General features: G+C 45.4%; 2 protein-coding genes across 4 annotated transcripts in view; one reads left to right on the top strand and one right to left on the bottom strand.

Moving 5' to 3' along the window:
• The window catches only part of PRIMPOL (primase and DNA directed polymerase), a 94,342-nt gene extending 88,668 nt beyond the window's left edge, over positions 1 to 5,674 (bottom strand). Inside the window, exons 1-3 of one of the 2 annotated variants that reach the window (XM_040333992.1) lie at positions 5,473 to 5,674; positions 2,653 to 2,833; positions 113 to 207 (exon numbers count right to left, since the gene is read on the bottom strand). In XM_040333992.1, coding sequence (XP_040189926.1) covers positions 113 to 207; positions 2,653 to 2,832 — 275 coding nt within the window. In that variant the 5' untranslated portion in view covers position 2,833; positions 5,473 to 5,674. The remainder of the gene's footprint in view (positions 1 to 112; positions 208 to 2,652; positions 2,834 to 5,472) is intronic. The other variant, XM_040333991.1, reaches the window with a different exon arrangement.
• Positions 5,675 to 5,739: 65 nt separating this feature from the next.
• The window catches only part of CASP3 (caspase 3), a 46,356-nt gene continuing 35,475 nt past the window's right edge, over positions 5,740 to 16,620 (top strand). Inside the window, exon 1 of one of the 2 annotated variants that reach the window (XM_040333993.1) lies at positions 5,740 to 5,841. The gene's annotated coding sequence lies outside the window, so the exon portion shown is untranslated. Of the gene's footprint in view, positions 5,842 to 6,803; positions 6,892 to 16,620 lie in introns of those variants that run through there. The other variant, XM_040333994.1, reaches the window with a different exon arrangement.

Here is a 16,620-nt window from a genome sequence, read left to right as displayed (position 1 = left end):
AGAAGGTACATCTAAATACAGGAAAAGGTGATTTGGGAGGCCAACAAAAAAATAAATAAAAATAACCCCCCCCCCCAAAAAAAAGAAAACATAAAAAAGTGTAAACACTCACTTATAGTAAAACCAGAACTCTGTGTATGTAGTCACAAGATACAGTCGTCTTCCAACTTCATCTACAACAGTCTCCAAGGCAAATATATGGACATCCTTATAAAAATAAACACATATTTGTAGAATTACTGTGGCTTCTGATTTCTGCTTACTTTAGCACTTTTTGAAATAAAAATAAAAAAAACCTGAACTCCGATCCCACATAAAAGCAATGTTCGGCATTATAACATATATTTGGATTGTAAAATGTAATAAAATTCACTGGTACTGTGTTTCCCCGAAAATAAGACGGACTCCTAAAATAAGCCGTAGCAGGATTTCCAAGCATTTCCGAAATATAAGCCATACCCCCGAAAATAAGACGTAGTGATGGGCGTGACTATGCGTAGCGGTAAACAAGACGTGATAGGCGTATGTACCGTAGTGTACTGGTGCGGAGCTGTAAAAAAGTCATGCAGCCCTTCTTATCTGCTCCATTGTGACAGCTGCTACGGTATCTCTAGGTGACCGGAGAGGTGTCGGCAGCCCCATCAATAAGGTCGGCTCCCCCTGTCAGGTCCCGCTGAAAGTGAAAGTAAAAAGTCTCCTCAGTCAAATGACCAAGTGAGGAGCAGGACGCTCTGTCCTCAGGGGAAGAAGTAAAGCTGCTCCCCAGCACTGACCAGCAACAGTCTCTCACCCCACACAAACACCAGGGGGAAAAGCTTCAGCAGACTACTGAGCCCAAAGAGATCACCCCAGCTCCACTGTGCTCCACATCAGAAGAAGTAAAGCTGCTCCCCAGCACTGACCAGCAACAGTCTCTCAGCCCACACAAACACCAGGGTATCCCCTGGTAAAAGGGGGAAAAGCTTCAGCAGACTACTGAGCCCAAAGAGATCACCCCGGCTCCACTGTGCTCCACATCAGAAGAAGTAAAGCTGCTCCCCAGCACTGACCAGCAACAGTCTTTCACGCCACACAAACACCAGGGGATAGGGGGAAAAGCTTCAATAAAATAAGACATCCCCTGAAAATAAGCCATAGTGTGTTTTCTTGAGGAAAAATAAATATAAGACGGTGTCTTATTTTCGGGGAAACACGGTATATTTATGTTTATTGAGATTTTTGCACATATACAAGTAGAACAGAATAGGATATATCCGAAACAAAAGGCACTTGAGGTATGTAGTAACTTAAGCCTTCACCCATTGCAAAACATTAGGGCTGGGGTCACACTACTGCGGATTGGATGCGGTTTCCTGGCATCTAATTTGCATGTCAGAAGATTGTGATTGGCTCTTTTTTTTTATTCTTTATTGGAGAAACCAAATTTATTGAGATGAAAAGCACTCAATACAACAGATTTGGATACATTTGTCAGACACGGTAAGTAAATGTACATTCATCTTGATCTTGATGATCCGAACAACACAGGTGCACAGGAATCCTGTGCATCTTCTGGTCTGTTTCAGATCCAAATTCAGCCAAAAATCGGGCTGAAATCGCACCTGAAACGGTGAACAGGGATTATTATTATACAGGATTTATATAGTGCCAACAGTTTACGCAGCACTTTACAATATAAAAATTGAGACAATACAGTTATAATACAATAAAATAGAAGAGGATTGAAGGGCCCTGCTCAGAAGAGTTTACAATCTAATAGGGTGGGGGCAGGTGGTACAAAAGGTTGTAACTGTGGGAAATGAGCTGATGGAAGTGGTAAAAGATTAGTTGGAGACGTAAAAGGCTTCCATGAAGAGATGAGTTTTCAGGGATCGCCTGAAGGTAGCAAGAGTAAGGGGATAGCCGGACAGGTTGAGGTAGAGAGTTCGAGAGGATGGGAGAGGCTCTGGAGAAATCCTGGAGACAAGCATGGGAGGAGGAGATGAGAGAGCTTGACAGTAGGGGGTCTTGAGAAGAGCGGAGAGGACGGTTTGGGATATGTTTGGAGACAAGATTGGTGATGTAGCTCGGGGCAGAGTTGTGGATGGCTTTGTAAGTTGTGGTTAGTATTTTGAATTTAATTTGCTGGGTGGTCGAGAGCCAGTGTAGGGATTGGGGGAGAGGGATGCACCGGACCTCTGCTGTGAGCCGCTCCGTACTGCGGTGTGAACCCGTGCCTAAAACTGAACATTAATAACAGCTCCAAACATCACGACATACTACCATAGGCTTAGACTTCCAACCATAGAGATCGTAAAAGTATGCACACTGTGAGATGGGATAAGGTATAGCTTAGCCCATGGCGTAAACCAATGTGGAAGACCCCTGTGAAGATGTAATTTCAGGTGAAATGCGTAGGCTGCCTCTCACAGCTAATTGCCTGAAACCCCTGCTAATTTATTTTTTATTTTTTTGCTCAGTGTCAGCCAAAAATGCAGTTGTAAATGTAGCCTTAATTTGCACCTATATGTTTTTCTGTCTGATAGATTTTCTTACTAAAATCAACAGCTTCTGGTTTTCAAAGTGTGATGCACTGAACTTTGTATTAAATGTCAACATGCATTATAACACGCATGCTTCAGTTACCTTCCATTACATACAATGGTTACATACCTCTTTACAAGTTTTGGCAAGTTGGAGAGCTGCAGCTTGACGGTGAAAAAGCCTCCAAACTGAGGACGGCTGCCATGGCTTGGCTAGCCTAGGTCGATAGGGTGAATTCAGTGGATGGCTTTGGTAGTGAGATGCCAGTTCTTCAATTTGTTTGCATTTTTCAACCCATGTTCTCTTCATGCTGTAAGAAATAAAAACAGAATGGATACTAATGAACTGGGTAGAAGCTGGAGTGGGTTGGGGGAGAAGCGGAGCTGACAGGGGCGGAGCGAACCCCTGGCAGGAAGTATCCCCTGTGCAGCTCTCTCCTCCCTCCCACTGGGTGCGGGTCTAGATCAAGCTGTCCGTGGAGACTCCCTGGAGCAGGAACCAGTGGCTCTGAACAGTCTCAACAATGGCCCCAAGCCGGATCACTCCATCTATACGCCGATGACACCCAAATCTATTTGTCTATTCCTCACCTCATTCCTTCGGTCTCCTCTCGCAACACTAACTTACTAACTGACATATCATATTGAGCTATGACTAAGCATTAGTTCTTAATGTGAAACGCGTCAGCTGTTCTCCCCACTGTGTGCTGTTTGTATGCTGTGCATTTTTCCTTTTAAATAAAGAGCACGTCTTCTTTTAAAAGACCTACTTGGAGTGCGGCTGTCCATCCACTTCCTTATCTGCATAATCCTATGCATTGCCAGCACCCGTGTGGTTCCTGAGTGGACTTTGATCACCTGCTTGTGCTCACCTGGAGCAGCGGTCTTTCTACCTAACTGACATATCAGCATGAGGACTCTGATGTAGGAAGGGGCTCCACTGCTGGGGACACTGATGTAAGGATGGGCTCCACTGCCAGGTACACAGATGTAAAGAGGGGCTCTGCTGCTGGGGGCATCTGATGTAAGGAGGGGCTCCACTGCTGTAAGGAAGGGGCTCCGCTGCTGGGGGAACCGGATGTAAGGAAGGGCTCCGCTGCTGGGGGAACCTGATGTAAGGAGGGGCTCCGCTGCTGGGGGCACCTGATGCAAGGAGGGGCTCCGCTGCTGGGGGCACCTGATGCAAGGAGGGGCTCCGCTGCTGGGGGAACCTGATGTAAGGAGGGGCTCCGCTGCTGGGGGAACCTGATGTAAGGAGGGGCTCCGCTGCTGGGGGAACCTGATGTAAGGAGGGGCTCCGCTGCTGGGGGCACCTGATGTAAGAAGGGGCTCCGCTGCTGGGGGCACCTGATGCAAGGAGGGGCTCCGCTGCTGGGGGAACCTGATGTAAGGAGGGGCTCCGCTGCTGGGGGCACCTGATGTAAGGAGGGGCTCCACTGCCAGGTACACAGATGTAAGGAGGGGCTCTGCTGCTGGAGACACTGATGTAAAAAGGGGCTCCACTGCTGAGGACACTGATGTAAGGAGGGACTCCGCTGGGGGCACCTGATAGCATCTGGTGGCAGGCGACATGCTCAGGGCTACCACTGATTATGCATTATGGTGAATTTAATAATTTAATATTACAATGTAATAATAGAAATTACATTACATCTTTATCTGCTGATTGTTAAACTTTCTGGAATACACACATTTCTATTGTTGTGTAGGATCTGGGCCTGCTGTCCCCTCTCTATCACTCGTTCATCTCAGACTCTAACCACACCCCCTTTGAGCCACGCCCAATATGTTGCTAAAACATGCCAATTTTTTGCCACGATGCACGTCACATGCACTTTTTTGTTTTTCCGCTATGCCGCGCCTACAAACAAATGCCTTCCCCCAATTATAAGACTCCACCTACAGGCAAAAAAGTGTCCCTCCAATTTTTTTTACAGTGTTGCCAACTATGAATGAAGAAGCACCGCAAAAATCCAAATCCCAACCCCCACCTCCACAAGGGGCGGCAAAATTAGGTTTTGCCTAGGGTGCAGGCCATGCATGCTCTTTGCCATCCGGTCCCTGTCATTAATTCTACTTCTCACTTGTTTAGTACACTTGAACTCCCTGGCCCGGATTCACGTAGAATCGCGTATCTTTGTGCGGGCGTAACGTATCCTATTTATGTTACACCTCCGCAACTTTTACAGGCAAGTGCCGTATTCTCGAAAGTTGCGGCGGCGTAGCGTAAATAGGCCGGCGTAAGCCCGCCTAATTCAAATGTGGTAGATGTGGGCGTGTGTTATGTAAATGTTATGCGACCCCACGTAAATGACGCTTTTTACGAACGGCGCATGCGCCGTCCGTGAAAGTATCCCAGTGCGAATGCTCCAAATTAATCCGCAAGAAGCCAATGCTTTCGACGTGAACGCAAATGACGCCCAGCCATATTCGCGAACGACTTATGCAAACAACGTAAAATTTTCAAAATTTGATGCGGGAACGACGTCTATACTTAACATTGGTACGCCTCATATAGCAGGGGTAACTTTACGCCGGGAAAAGCCTAACGTAAACGGCGTATCTGTACTGTGTCGGCCGGGCGTACGTTCGTGAATTGGCGTATCTAGCTGATTTACATATTTCTAGGCGTAAATCAGCGTACACGCCCCTAGCGGCCAGCGTAAATATGCAGTTAAGATATGACGGCGTAAGAGACTTATGCCGGTCGAATCTAATACAAATCTATGCATAACTGATTCTAAGAATCAGGCGCATTGATACGACGGCTCAGACTCAGAGATACGACGGCGTATCTGGAGATACGCCGGCGTAACTCGTACGTGAATCTGGGCCCCTGTGTGATTCCCCATCCTGTCACTCTACTCAGCCCATGTATTGGGCGCTGTTTAGTAAGTAAATGGCGGCCCACATGCAGTGTTCTCTCTCTCTATATATATATATTTATTACCTGCATACAGGCAGACTTCCTATAGAAGACGTCCCCCGAGACACACCATCATCACCCCCTCAGATACAGAGCACGCCGCACTGTCCTCCCAGCACCCGGCACACCGAGCGCTCTCATTGGCGCAGAAGACTGTGAGTCATCAGTTGCTTAGCGCGACAACAGCAAGTGAAAGCCGTTGCTGGGCTCGGATTGGACAGAAACATCCCACCATTCACCGCGGCCTGGAGCGGCCCGTGTTATTGTTGTTATGTGAACTCCTAGCCAATAGGAATCGTCCCTGCTGGAAGCCCCCGCCTAGGTGACTTCACTGCGTGTAACTCGGAGCTAGTGAGACAAAAAGAAGAGAATCAGCCGAGAGAGCGGACGGAGGTGAGCTGGGTGTAATGTCCTAAGCGGAGAGGAGAGGGGGGAGCAGTGTGCTGTGTGTGGTCATTATACCGGGGTGTGTGTGAGGGGAGCACAGCTGTCCGGACAGGAGCGGCTTGTCTCCGGGGTTGTGTCTCAGCATTCCAACTATTGCCTAATAAGGCTGCTGGAGGGACAATGAGAGAGACACTCTGTGAGTACACAGTGACTGGGGAAGACATGACGGGACAGTCATGGTCAGCCTGTAATTAGTCATGAATGTCCCCCCCCTGTCCTCCTCACACTGTATATCTCCAGGTGTGCTCACCTCTGGGGGAGGGACAATGAGAGACACCCTGTGAGTACACAGTGACTGGGGAAGACATGACAGGGGAATCATGGTCAGCCTGTAATTGGTCATATATGCCCCCCCCCCCTCCTGTGTCCTCCTCACACTGTATATCTCCAGGTGTGCTCACCTCTGGGGGAGGGGACCGACTCCGCCACCTTTTCAGGCGGTGAGTTTAGCACATTTTGGTGAGTTTTTTGGCTGCATTTGGTGTGCCATTAACAATTATGACACTACAAGTGCGTCACGTGTTTTTCACGTGCAGAAATGTGTTTCTGAGCGCCTTCCTGAAATACACAGGTGTGATCAGAGGCAGGGGCAGTCTGTTCATCACGGGTGCTGCCCCCTGTCCATCACCGCACCCCCTATCCATCCCCTTTCAGGACACCGGACCATGAATTCCAATGGCGGATGGTGTTTTTTTGTTTTGTTTTTTTGAAGCACCGACCAGAGGCTCTAATAGGCTTCAATATAGGGTGGGATCGCGTCGCAGAGAGTGCGCTCTGAGCCCACCCAGGTGTGTTAACAGCGAATTGTAACACTGATACTCCCAGCCAATCAGGAAGCGGGTTTTGACACCAGTCACTCGATTGGTTGAAAGGACAGGCGATCCTATTGGACATCTAGGAGGAGGGAGGAACTGCATGGTCTAAACCGCCATGATTCGGGGAGGACACAGGAGCCGCAACTCACCCATAGGAGCCCACCCACCTGCAACCGATGGGGTGAGTTTATGCCGATGTGCTGCATTGGTGTGTGCTGAGAATATGCTGCATTTTCATGTTGCATTGCATCATAATAGCCTGCAAATTAATGAAATGCAGTTTTGTGACATTTCAGTAAAGTTAATAAAAATAAAAAAAATAAGGAAAAATGTACACAGGGGTTTATTGAGCCAGTTGACACCAGTGTCAATTTAGTTTTAGTCTTAGGACTAAAATGTCATTTTAGTTTTGTCCCATTTTAGTCTTCTGCAATTATTTTAGTTGACTAAATCTCCAGGACATTTTAGTTGACTAAAACTAATTTTAGTCGTCTAAACTCTAATGGGTGTAATTAAATTGTAATGCATTAGTGAACATTTCTCTACAATTTGCAAAGTCATTATATACTGCTGGAGTGAAAAATCTCATATGTTATTATTTATGTTATTGAGGTATGAACATGCATTTTGAAGTAAAATTTCAATTTAGTTTTAGTCTTTTGACTAAAATGCAGTTTTAGTCGTATTTTAGTTGACTAAAATAGAGTTCATTTAGTCGACTAAATTAACACTGGCTGACACATCTCCGTGGTGGCTGCGGAGCGAATTGCACAGGGGTCCTGTGTGTCTTTGGATCTGTTTCAGGTCCGAATTCAAGCAAAGATTTGGGCCTGAAATGGAGAACAGGAACGCACCGGACCACTGCTGTGAGCCACATCAGTATTGTGAACCCAGCCTTAGGCTGGATTCACACCTATGCAGTTTTAGTGCTTTTTGCAGATTTGCACTACAGTCCATTTAACATGGTTTCCTATGGAATATGTTCTGTAGTGCAAATCTGCAAAAAGCACTAAAACTGCATAGGTGTGAATCCAGCCTTAAAGCAGAATGAAACCCTCCGATCCTTTATAGCCAAGGAAGCTGCCATCTATTTGATCTGCAGTTGTCGTGGTGCTGTACATGTGATCAGTTATGACACCAGTCATTTGATGGCTTGACAGTTGGGTTAAGATCTAACATACACTAGTAACATACCTTGAATGTAACTGTTTTGGGAAACTGTTAAATTGGTGGGTTTAGTTCCACTTTAAATTATTGCAGAATTAATCTGCTAGTTGCCTTGTTCTGCAAGAGCAGCAGGACACATAAAATATTAATTCTCTTTTATTTTTTATTCCTCTCCCCTTGTGCATTTACAGAACGCCTTGTGTTTTGTACAATGAATATGGCATTCTGTGAATGGATAAGGGGAGAGGAGGGGCAGTAGATGACAAGGCACCCCCTTGTCTACTAACAGATCACCTTGCATCTAGTGAACACAATACAGGGGGGGAGCTTTCCGATCAGCGGGAGTTCCACCTTAGGGTGGAGCTCCGCTTTAAAGGGTACTTCCACTTTTACAGCCAAATTGGGATAATGCCTAGTTTATATTTGTTACATATTCCCATTATCATAGCATTACTATGATAAAAACAAATTGCTGGTTATCTTTTTAAATGCGATATATAAAAAAAAAATTGTCTTGTTTACTTGCTTATTCCTTAGGGCCCTTTCACATGGGCGGACCTTTCATGTCCGCCTGTCAGTTTTTTAGGCAGACCTAAAATGGGTGCTCCATGCAGCTCTATGGAGCCACGGATGTCAGTGGTGACATGCCCGCTGACATCCAATCCGCCAAAGTGTGTCAGAGGAAAACCCTACTTGTCCATCCATCTGGACTCTACGGTCCGTCATCATCCGATTCCCCCATAGGGGAGAGCAGCTCTCTGACAGGTCGGTCCCTGCACAGTGTGCGGAGACAGACATGTCATCTGCCTGCTCAGCAGGGATTAATGGAGCGATCCCCGCTGAGCAAAACGGCGCCCACACACGGGCAGCCCCGCGTGAAAGGGCCCTTACATGCAGTCCCTGCCTTGTAATGTTTAGGAGGGACCTGTGAAGTAATGTCTAACGTAATTACCTCTGTCTGTATGATGCTTGTGGTTCTTCATTATCTGCTGTAAATTAGATTTGAACACCGTCTGTCCTAACAAAAAGTATGAGGTAACAATGAGGTATAACTTACTCTGTGTGGGGACAAAGACACTATATCAGGTGATCCAGAAATTCTTATGCCTGTTGCACACTATAAATAATAAAAAAACAACTTGCAGCTTCGGTGGGAGCTGCTGTACTAACCATCCGAAGTTAGTACAGCAATCTCCCCCACTGAGCTGTTGTGTTCTGACAAGGGGACGGCCCCCCTGCCAGAACACTTCGATCAGCACTCTCTGCTATTGGCTGAGAGCACTGATCGGGAGTGGGTCAGCTGCTGGTTTTCAAGCATGCACATCCAACAAAAGCCAACTTCTGTCGGACAGATCGACACACACGGGCCAAATGTCAGGTGTTTTTTTATTGAACCGGCTGATGTCTCTTGACATTCGGCCCATGTGTACGGGCCTTTAGAATCCGCCATGACACCATCTTAGAAATATATAAAAGTTAAGATTTTTTTTTATTTTTGCAGGTATGATGTGAATGGGAACACACAAACATAGTGGCCGTGTTTTCTCAAATTTGACTGCAGGTGTGGAAATACCCTTTCAGCTCCCTATTTGGTATTGGCTTAAATAACGTAAGCAGATTTCCATTTGTTATTTCTGCCCAGTAAGGCACACAGCCCAGACGGTAAAGCTTCTGCACGTTGTCCTCATTGGCGTACAGAATGAGTAGATGTGTCTTTGCTGGCCGGGCTGTAGCAGGTTTGAACTATCAGATTCCAGTGACTGTTGGGAGTGTCCCATTTGAATCTCATCGGTGGCATTGTGTGAGAGTAGGGAGCTGAGACACATTTATAAAGGAGGGGGAAATGACAGAAATGACATGTCATCGCTCTTACAGGGTGACAACCCGTAACTGTTACCTCTTTGTGGGCCTCTAATGAGGGTGTCGGGTGTCCCAAGTTGTTTGTCTTGGTTTCCATGCATTGATGGGGTTGTTTGAGGTCTAGGCTGTTATGGAGATGTAAATTGTACTGACGTGGTTATGTTACAGACAAGGATGTATGGTGTAAGCACAAAGCCGATTCTGAGAGGAGGAAGAAATGGTGATTAGTGGCTCTGATTTTCCCACATTTGCCCATATTTTGCTTTTAAGGAAGTACTTTGGTTTAGTTTTTTATTTCTGTCATTACATCTAGCTGGGAAAATACACGTAGACAGTGTAGCAATATGTAAAATAGTTTGTTGTAAAAAGGTATTTTTTTTTTTTTTATTGGAAATATGGTATGAAATATAGTAAGTAATCCTTTCAGTTTTGTATTTTGTGCTCTGAGTCGGCATTTCTGTGCAGTACATCTGTCGGAATACTAGATGAAGCTTGCTTAGGCAGGGAGAGTGCAGTGTGCTGTGTATTGTTTACAAAAGAAATGATTCGCATGTCTGCAAATGCTTATTCGACTTATTTGGTCAGGCAGCTGTTGCTGATCCTTTCTGCTGAGAGGCATAGATTGCTTTTAGCTACAATAAATATTCCTGACAAGGAGTTGGAGATGGTGAAATCGTAAGAAACAAGAGTGGGTTAAAGAGGTTGTAAACCCTTTTTACCACATGAAAGCCTATAATAAGGGTTACCTGTAGTTACCCCGGATATCTCTTAAACCTGCATGGTTTAGGACATATCCCCTGTATCTGCATGTGCCGACGTCATCGGCACATGCCCTCTGAAGCAATGGCACATACGTTAGTGTTCTGTTACCGGCAGCTCCTGATGTTCATCGTGGCTCCGGCCAAACACATCGTCGGAGCCCGCGATATCCAGAAGTAACTCCGGGAGCGATGTCGCTAGCCGGAGCGGTGTACGAGGACTGATGCGGGGGCTTCGATCTAAGGTAAGTAATTAATAATGAGCTAGTATGCTATGCTCAGTATGCCTTTGTTTTGCAGGTTTCTTTTTTTTTGTTCTTGGGTTTACAGACACTTTAAGGGATGATGTTAAAGTATAGCTAAAGCATCTAACATTGGAGAGAGTAGTGAAGGATTAAAGTGGTTGTAAACCCTTTACAACCACTTTTCACTACAGGTAAGCCAATAATGAGGCTTACCTGTAGCTACCATGGATATCGCCACAACCTGCACGGTTAAGGAGATATCTCCTGTATCAGCATGTGCCAACGTCATCGGCACATGCGCACTGAAGCAATGGATCGTTCGTGCCGTTGCATCAGCTGATGTACCATTACCAGCGGCTCCCGCGCGGGAGTGACGTCACAGCGCTGTAGACCGCTATACTTTAGAAATAACTCTGGGAGACATGTCGCCGGGCAGAGCAGTGTGCCAGGACCGCTGCGGGGGCTTCGATCTAAGGTGAATATATCATAATGAGCTAGTATACTCATTATGCCTTTGTCTTGCAGGTGTTTTTATTTTATTTTTTTACTGGGTGCACAACCACTGTAAAGTGCATGCTACTCCTACATTTTATATTCGAGATATGCCTGTTGCACCATATACTTGTATGTACTTTACAGTGTATGAAACCTATTGTACGCATACACTGTGCGCACAATTATTAAGTGAGTATTTTGACCAAATCATTTGGGCAGAGGAAGCCTTCCCCACCAGCATAACACAGTAATAATTGCCAATGGCTGCTCTTCTATCAATGAGCTGATCGGCCATTGAGAGAACGATGCAGGATCGTGCCCACAGAGATTCGGGGTTTGGGTAAGTTAAATGGGGTTCGGGGGGGGGCAGAGAGCGCAAGGTGTTTTTGCCTTAATGCAGAGATATGCAATTAGCGGACCTCCAGCTGTTGCAAAACTACAAGTCCCATCATGCCTCTCCCTCTGGGTGTCATGCTTCTGCCTGTCAGAGTCTTGCTATGCCTCATGGGAATTGTAGTTCTGCAACAGCTGGAGGTCCACTAATTGCATATCCCTGCCTTAATGCATAGGATGCATTAAGGTGAAAAAACACAAAGCTTTACAACCGCTTTTAAGGTAATTGTAAAGCTTTATCTTTATGACAGGATTTTTATCCCAGCATAATTACAGCTAAGATGTCCTTGCTCAGTAATATACACTGTGGACTTTGCTCAGAAAAACACAACTATCTTGGCATACTTGGCTTGTCTGGGTTGATGCCAGGCTGGCAGTTGCTCTGCACTTAAAATAATCTGTGCCCTAATATCTGATAGGCAGAGCAAATGTACCCAATAACATACTGATGGCATTGCCTGCTTCTCAATGTATAACTACAATGTATAAATAGTTCTTGTAGGTACATGAACGGGAGGTGGTGCTTCTGGCCATGTTTCCGCTTATAGAAGCAGTAATGGCCGAATTGCCAGTTGAATTATTAGTACTAAAGGCTCAGTGTTTTTTACTGTAACCACTTTGCTACCAGAGCTGTTTTTGTACACGTTAAAAGGCACATTTTAGGCCTGAATATTAGTTAACCCCCCAAAACAGTATACCTTCAGTGGGCTGTAAAAGTAAGGAGGAAACTTGAAAGCCCATCGCCCATTAAACAAATTTAGATACGGTCCCTGCTGGGTGAGGGGTGTTTAAAAAATCCCAGTCGAGCAGCCGATTGTTTCTAAATGGTGCTAGTAGACAAGTGGTTAATTTATTTCATCACATTAAAGGGGTTGTAAAGGTACAAGTGTTTTTTTTTTTTCCCTCAATAGCTTCCTGTGCCGTCCTCCTTCACTTACCTCATTCTCCGATTTTGCTTTTAAATGTCTTTTATTCTTCTGAGAAATCCTCACTTCCTGTTCTTCTGTCTGTAACTCCACACAGTTATGCAAGGCTTTCTTCCTGGTGTGGAGTGTCGTGCTCGCCCCCTCCCTTGGACTACAGGAGAGTCAGGACGCTCTCTACGCTGCAGATAGAGAAAGGAGATGTGTGTTAGTGGGCGTCCTGACTCTCCTGTAGTCCAAGGGAGGGGGCGAGCACGACACTCCACACCAGGAAGAAAGCCTTGCTTTACTGTGTGGAGTTACAGACAGAAGAACAGGAAGTGAGGATTTCTCAGAAGAAATGAGGACATTTAAAAGCAAAATCGGAGGATAAGGTAAGTGAAAGAGGACTGCACTAAGGTAAAGGAAGCTATTTAGGGGAAAAAAAATTGTACCTTTACAACCCCTTTAAGGTTAAAAATGCCTCAGTTCTTGTACTACCAACCTCTTGTCCCCAAACACCTACCTGATGTCCTTGTCACCACTGCCAGATTCTCCAGGATCCACACTGTTTCCCAAACTTCCTGGTTGCAGGGGGAGGTGAGGATGGATTAATAGGCTCATACATCTGTCAGGAGTGGAGAATAGGGAGCAGGGGGTGGCTTGCTGAGCACTTTGTGTTTCAGTGGACGCACACAGCATCGGATGGGGAAAAAGCGTGCACTGGTGACGCCTTTGCATACAGCTAAGCAAATGAGACATCTGCAAACGGGTGGGGGTGAGGCAATGGTTCATGTAATGGCCAGGAAGGAACATTTGATGTGAAGTTGTATTCCTAGATTTCTTGAACTTAAATTAATTAACTTTAAATTGGTTCCCTTTTGGTACAAACCTGGTGCTTCTACTCACAAATTCCACCACTGACTCACACCTTGCAGTCATGATTGTGGACAATGCTATTATTGCATCATATAAGACCTAATGTACATTGGAATATACATGCTGAACCTACTGTCATTTCAGTATCTACAATACAGTACTTTACAGCTACCAAACTGTTATCTTTTGAGACTTAAAGGAGTTGTAAAGGAATTATTTTTTTCCCCCTAAATAGCTTCCTTTACCTTAGTGCAGTCCTCCTTCACTTACCTCATTCTTCGATTTTGCTTTAAAAAGGGTTTATTTCTTCTGAGAAATCCTCACTTCCTGTTCTTCTGTCTGTAACTACACACCGTAATGCAAGGCTTTCTCCCTGGTGTGGAGAAAGCCTCTTGAGGGGGGGGAGGGGGGCGAGCAGGCAAGTCAGGACACTCTCTCTACTTTGCAGATAGAGAAAGGAGCTGCTTGCCCCCTCCCCCCTCAAGAGGCTTTCTCCACACCAGGGAGAAAGCCTCGCATTACTGTGTGGAGTTACAGACAGAAGAACAGGAAGTGAGGAGTTCTCAGAAGAAATAAGGACATTTAAAAGCAAAATGGAAGGATGAGGTAAGTGAAGGAGGACTGCACTTAAGGTAAAGGAAGCTATTTAGGGGAATTTTTTTTTCCCTTTTACAACCCCTTTAAGCCTCGTGCACACAATCAGATCTTCGGACGAGCGTTCGTCTGTTTTTTGTTGCATTCTGGTCTCATGTCGAAAGTTATTTACCATATGAAAATTCTCGTACGTCAGAAGTGACGTCATATGTTGAATAGTTTTGTATGTATTCTTTCATTTCTGAGCAATGTGTGGTTTCGCTCTTAGGATCTTTTTTGGACGAAAACTGTACTAATTAAACGAAAAAGGGACGTTGAGTTCACATATAACAATATTGTAGTCTGCACATCCAGCTTTTGTCGGACGAAAAACAGGAATCAGCCGTTGAACGCACCGTACTAACGACCTGAAAATTGGCAAGTTGTTCAGACTAAATTTTACTTGCGATTTTCGTATTGTGTGTTTGAGCCTTTCCAACTCTTCTGAACACCTTTTCTCCTAGGAGGAGACAGGCAGTGTTAAAAATGCATCTAAAGTCATGTTTTGTTAATGTGTGTCAGGCATTTGGGAATTTTTTTTCATTGGCCAGGATATTAACCCCTTCACGTCGACATACAGCCTCACTGGACCAGGCTTTTTGCAGGGGGGCCACATTTGCGTATCTGTCTGTGCTAGGACCACGTTGCATAGCACGCTCCCGACACAGAGACTGGAGTCTCGCCGAGATCCCCTGGTCCTCTTTTACCGATCGTGACTCTGAACTCTCGATTCTGGGTCACCTGATCACTGTGGTAGTCTCTGATTGGCTATCACAGCTTTCGGCTTCACGGGCAGGCACGCACTGCGCCATCAGAGTGGACAGGCGATCTTCTGGGACCCAGATCACCCAGAGGGAGGGGCTGCATAGGTGGAGAGGAGGAGTCGCCTAGGCGGCCAATAGGCAGAAGGAGTAAGTGGGACAGGGAGTCCCACTTATTCCCACCCCCCCAAAAAAATCAAACGCTAAAGGGGGCAAGGCATGCTTAAAGCAGAAGTTCCACTTTAAGAAACTTTAAGATGCACTTACGGGTGAGTTAATGTTGTGTGTGTGTTTTTTTTTTTTTCCTGCCAGAACACTCCTCTCCTAAATGCGCTGCCACGGTTAGTTTTTTTCTGCTTCTGTTTATAAATGCCTGTGTGTGCAAAGACACAGGCTAACATAGAGGGGCATTTAGAGGAAGAAAAAAAAAGTGTCACAGACCCTATGGCCTGGTTCACACATGTGCATTTTTAGTTTTGCAGGAACACACTACAGTCCATTTAACATGGTTTCCTATGGGTATTGTTCACATCTATGTATTTTATGGAAGGGGCCAGTGACAATTTTTTCAGTTTTTTGGTTCCATAGACCTTAATGGATCAAAACTGTGTATTGAAAAATGCAAAAGGCCTTGGGAATATGCAAGCTGTAACCTGCATAGGTGTGAATAAGGTCTTAAAGTGGAGTTTTTGATGCCCAGTGTGCATGAGGTCTAATAGTCAGCCCTTGTGAATAGACAGTGGTAGTCCAAAGCCTAGTATAGATATTTATATGATGCCAGGGGTTGTGATTTTGCCACCAAACAGTCATATTTCAGCAGATATTTCCATAAATTCAAACGTTTTTATCTTCCCAAGCTTAAACATTTTAATGCAAAAGAGTCGGCAGCGTCTCTTAGTGACTGCTAATTTCAGGTATGATAATAGCAACCAAGTCTTGTGACTTTTTGCCTACCGTAACTTATCAACCACTACCTATAGATGTAATAGTGGTTGGCATAGCATTGAAAGACACAATTGCCCAGCAAAACATGTGGAAACCCTTAAAGCGGGGGTTCACCCTAAAAAAAACTTCTAACATTACATTGAGCTGAGTTGTGAGAATGACATTATGCTGACCTTTTTTACTTTCTCGCCGTACATAACGTTTTATCTATATTTTCACCGCGGCTTCCGGGTATGTAATCCTGCGGGACTGGGCGTTCCTATTCACATGCTAAATGATTGACATGCTTCCGACCGGCGCATACAGCTCGTCACGTGTTGCCGAAAGAAGCCGAACGTCGGTGCGCAGGCGCCGTATAGAGCCGACTCGCAGTCCGGCTTCTTTCAGCAACTCGTGACACGCTGTATGCGCCGATCGGAAGCATGTTGATCATTTAGCATGTGAATAGGAACGCCCAGTCCCGCAGGATTACATACCCGGAAGCCGCGGTGAAAATATAGATAAAACGGTATGTACGGCGAGAAAGTAAAAAAGGTCAGCACAATGTCATTGTCACTACTCGACTCAATATAATGTTAGAATTTTTTTTTTAGGGTGAACCCCGGCTTTAAACACATTCACCATCGGAAAATACCTACTATCGATCACAACTTCAGTATTACGTAAAATATACACTTGAAAAACCCCATTGGGGGGTTAGGAAAGAAGGGGAAGGGAGGGGGGAGAACTAGGGAGCCTCCTTTCTCCTCAGTCTCCCAGCCTGCGCAGATGGCCACACGGATTCTGATTGATCTAGAATAGTCTTGTGTTCGTCCAAGAAAGTAAATTCATGCCAGTTAAACCATTTCGTGAGAAATTTGTCCCGCGTGTCC

This window comes from Rana temporaria, chromosome 1, assembly GCF_905171775.1.
Source record: "Rana temporaria chromosome 1, aRanTem1.1, whole genome shotgun sequence".
In the NCBI taxonomy this organism is placed as follows: Eukaryota; Metazoa; Chordata; class Amphibia; order Anura; family Ranidae; genus Rana; species Rana temporaria.
The sequence above is the reverse complement of the archived record's forward strand: the minus strand, read 5'-3'. Positions and strand labels throughout refer to the sequence as shown.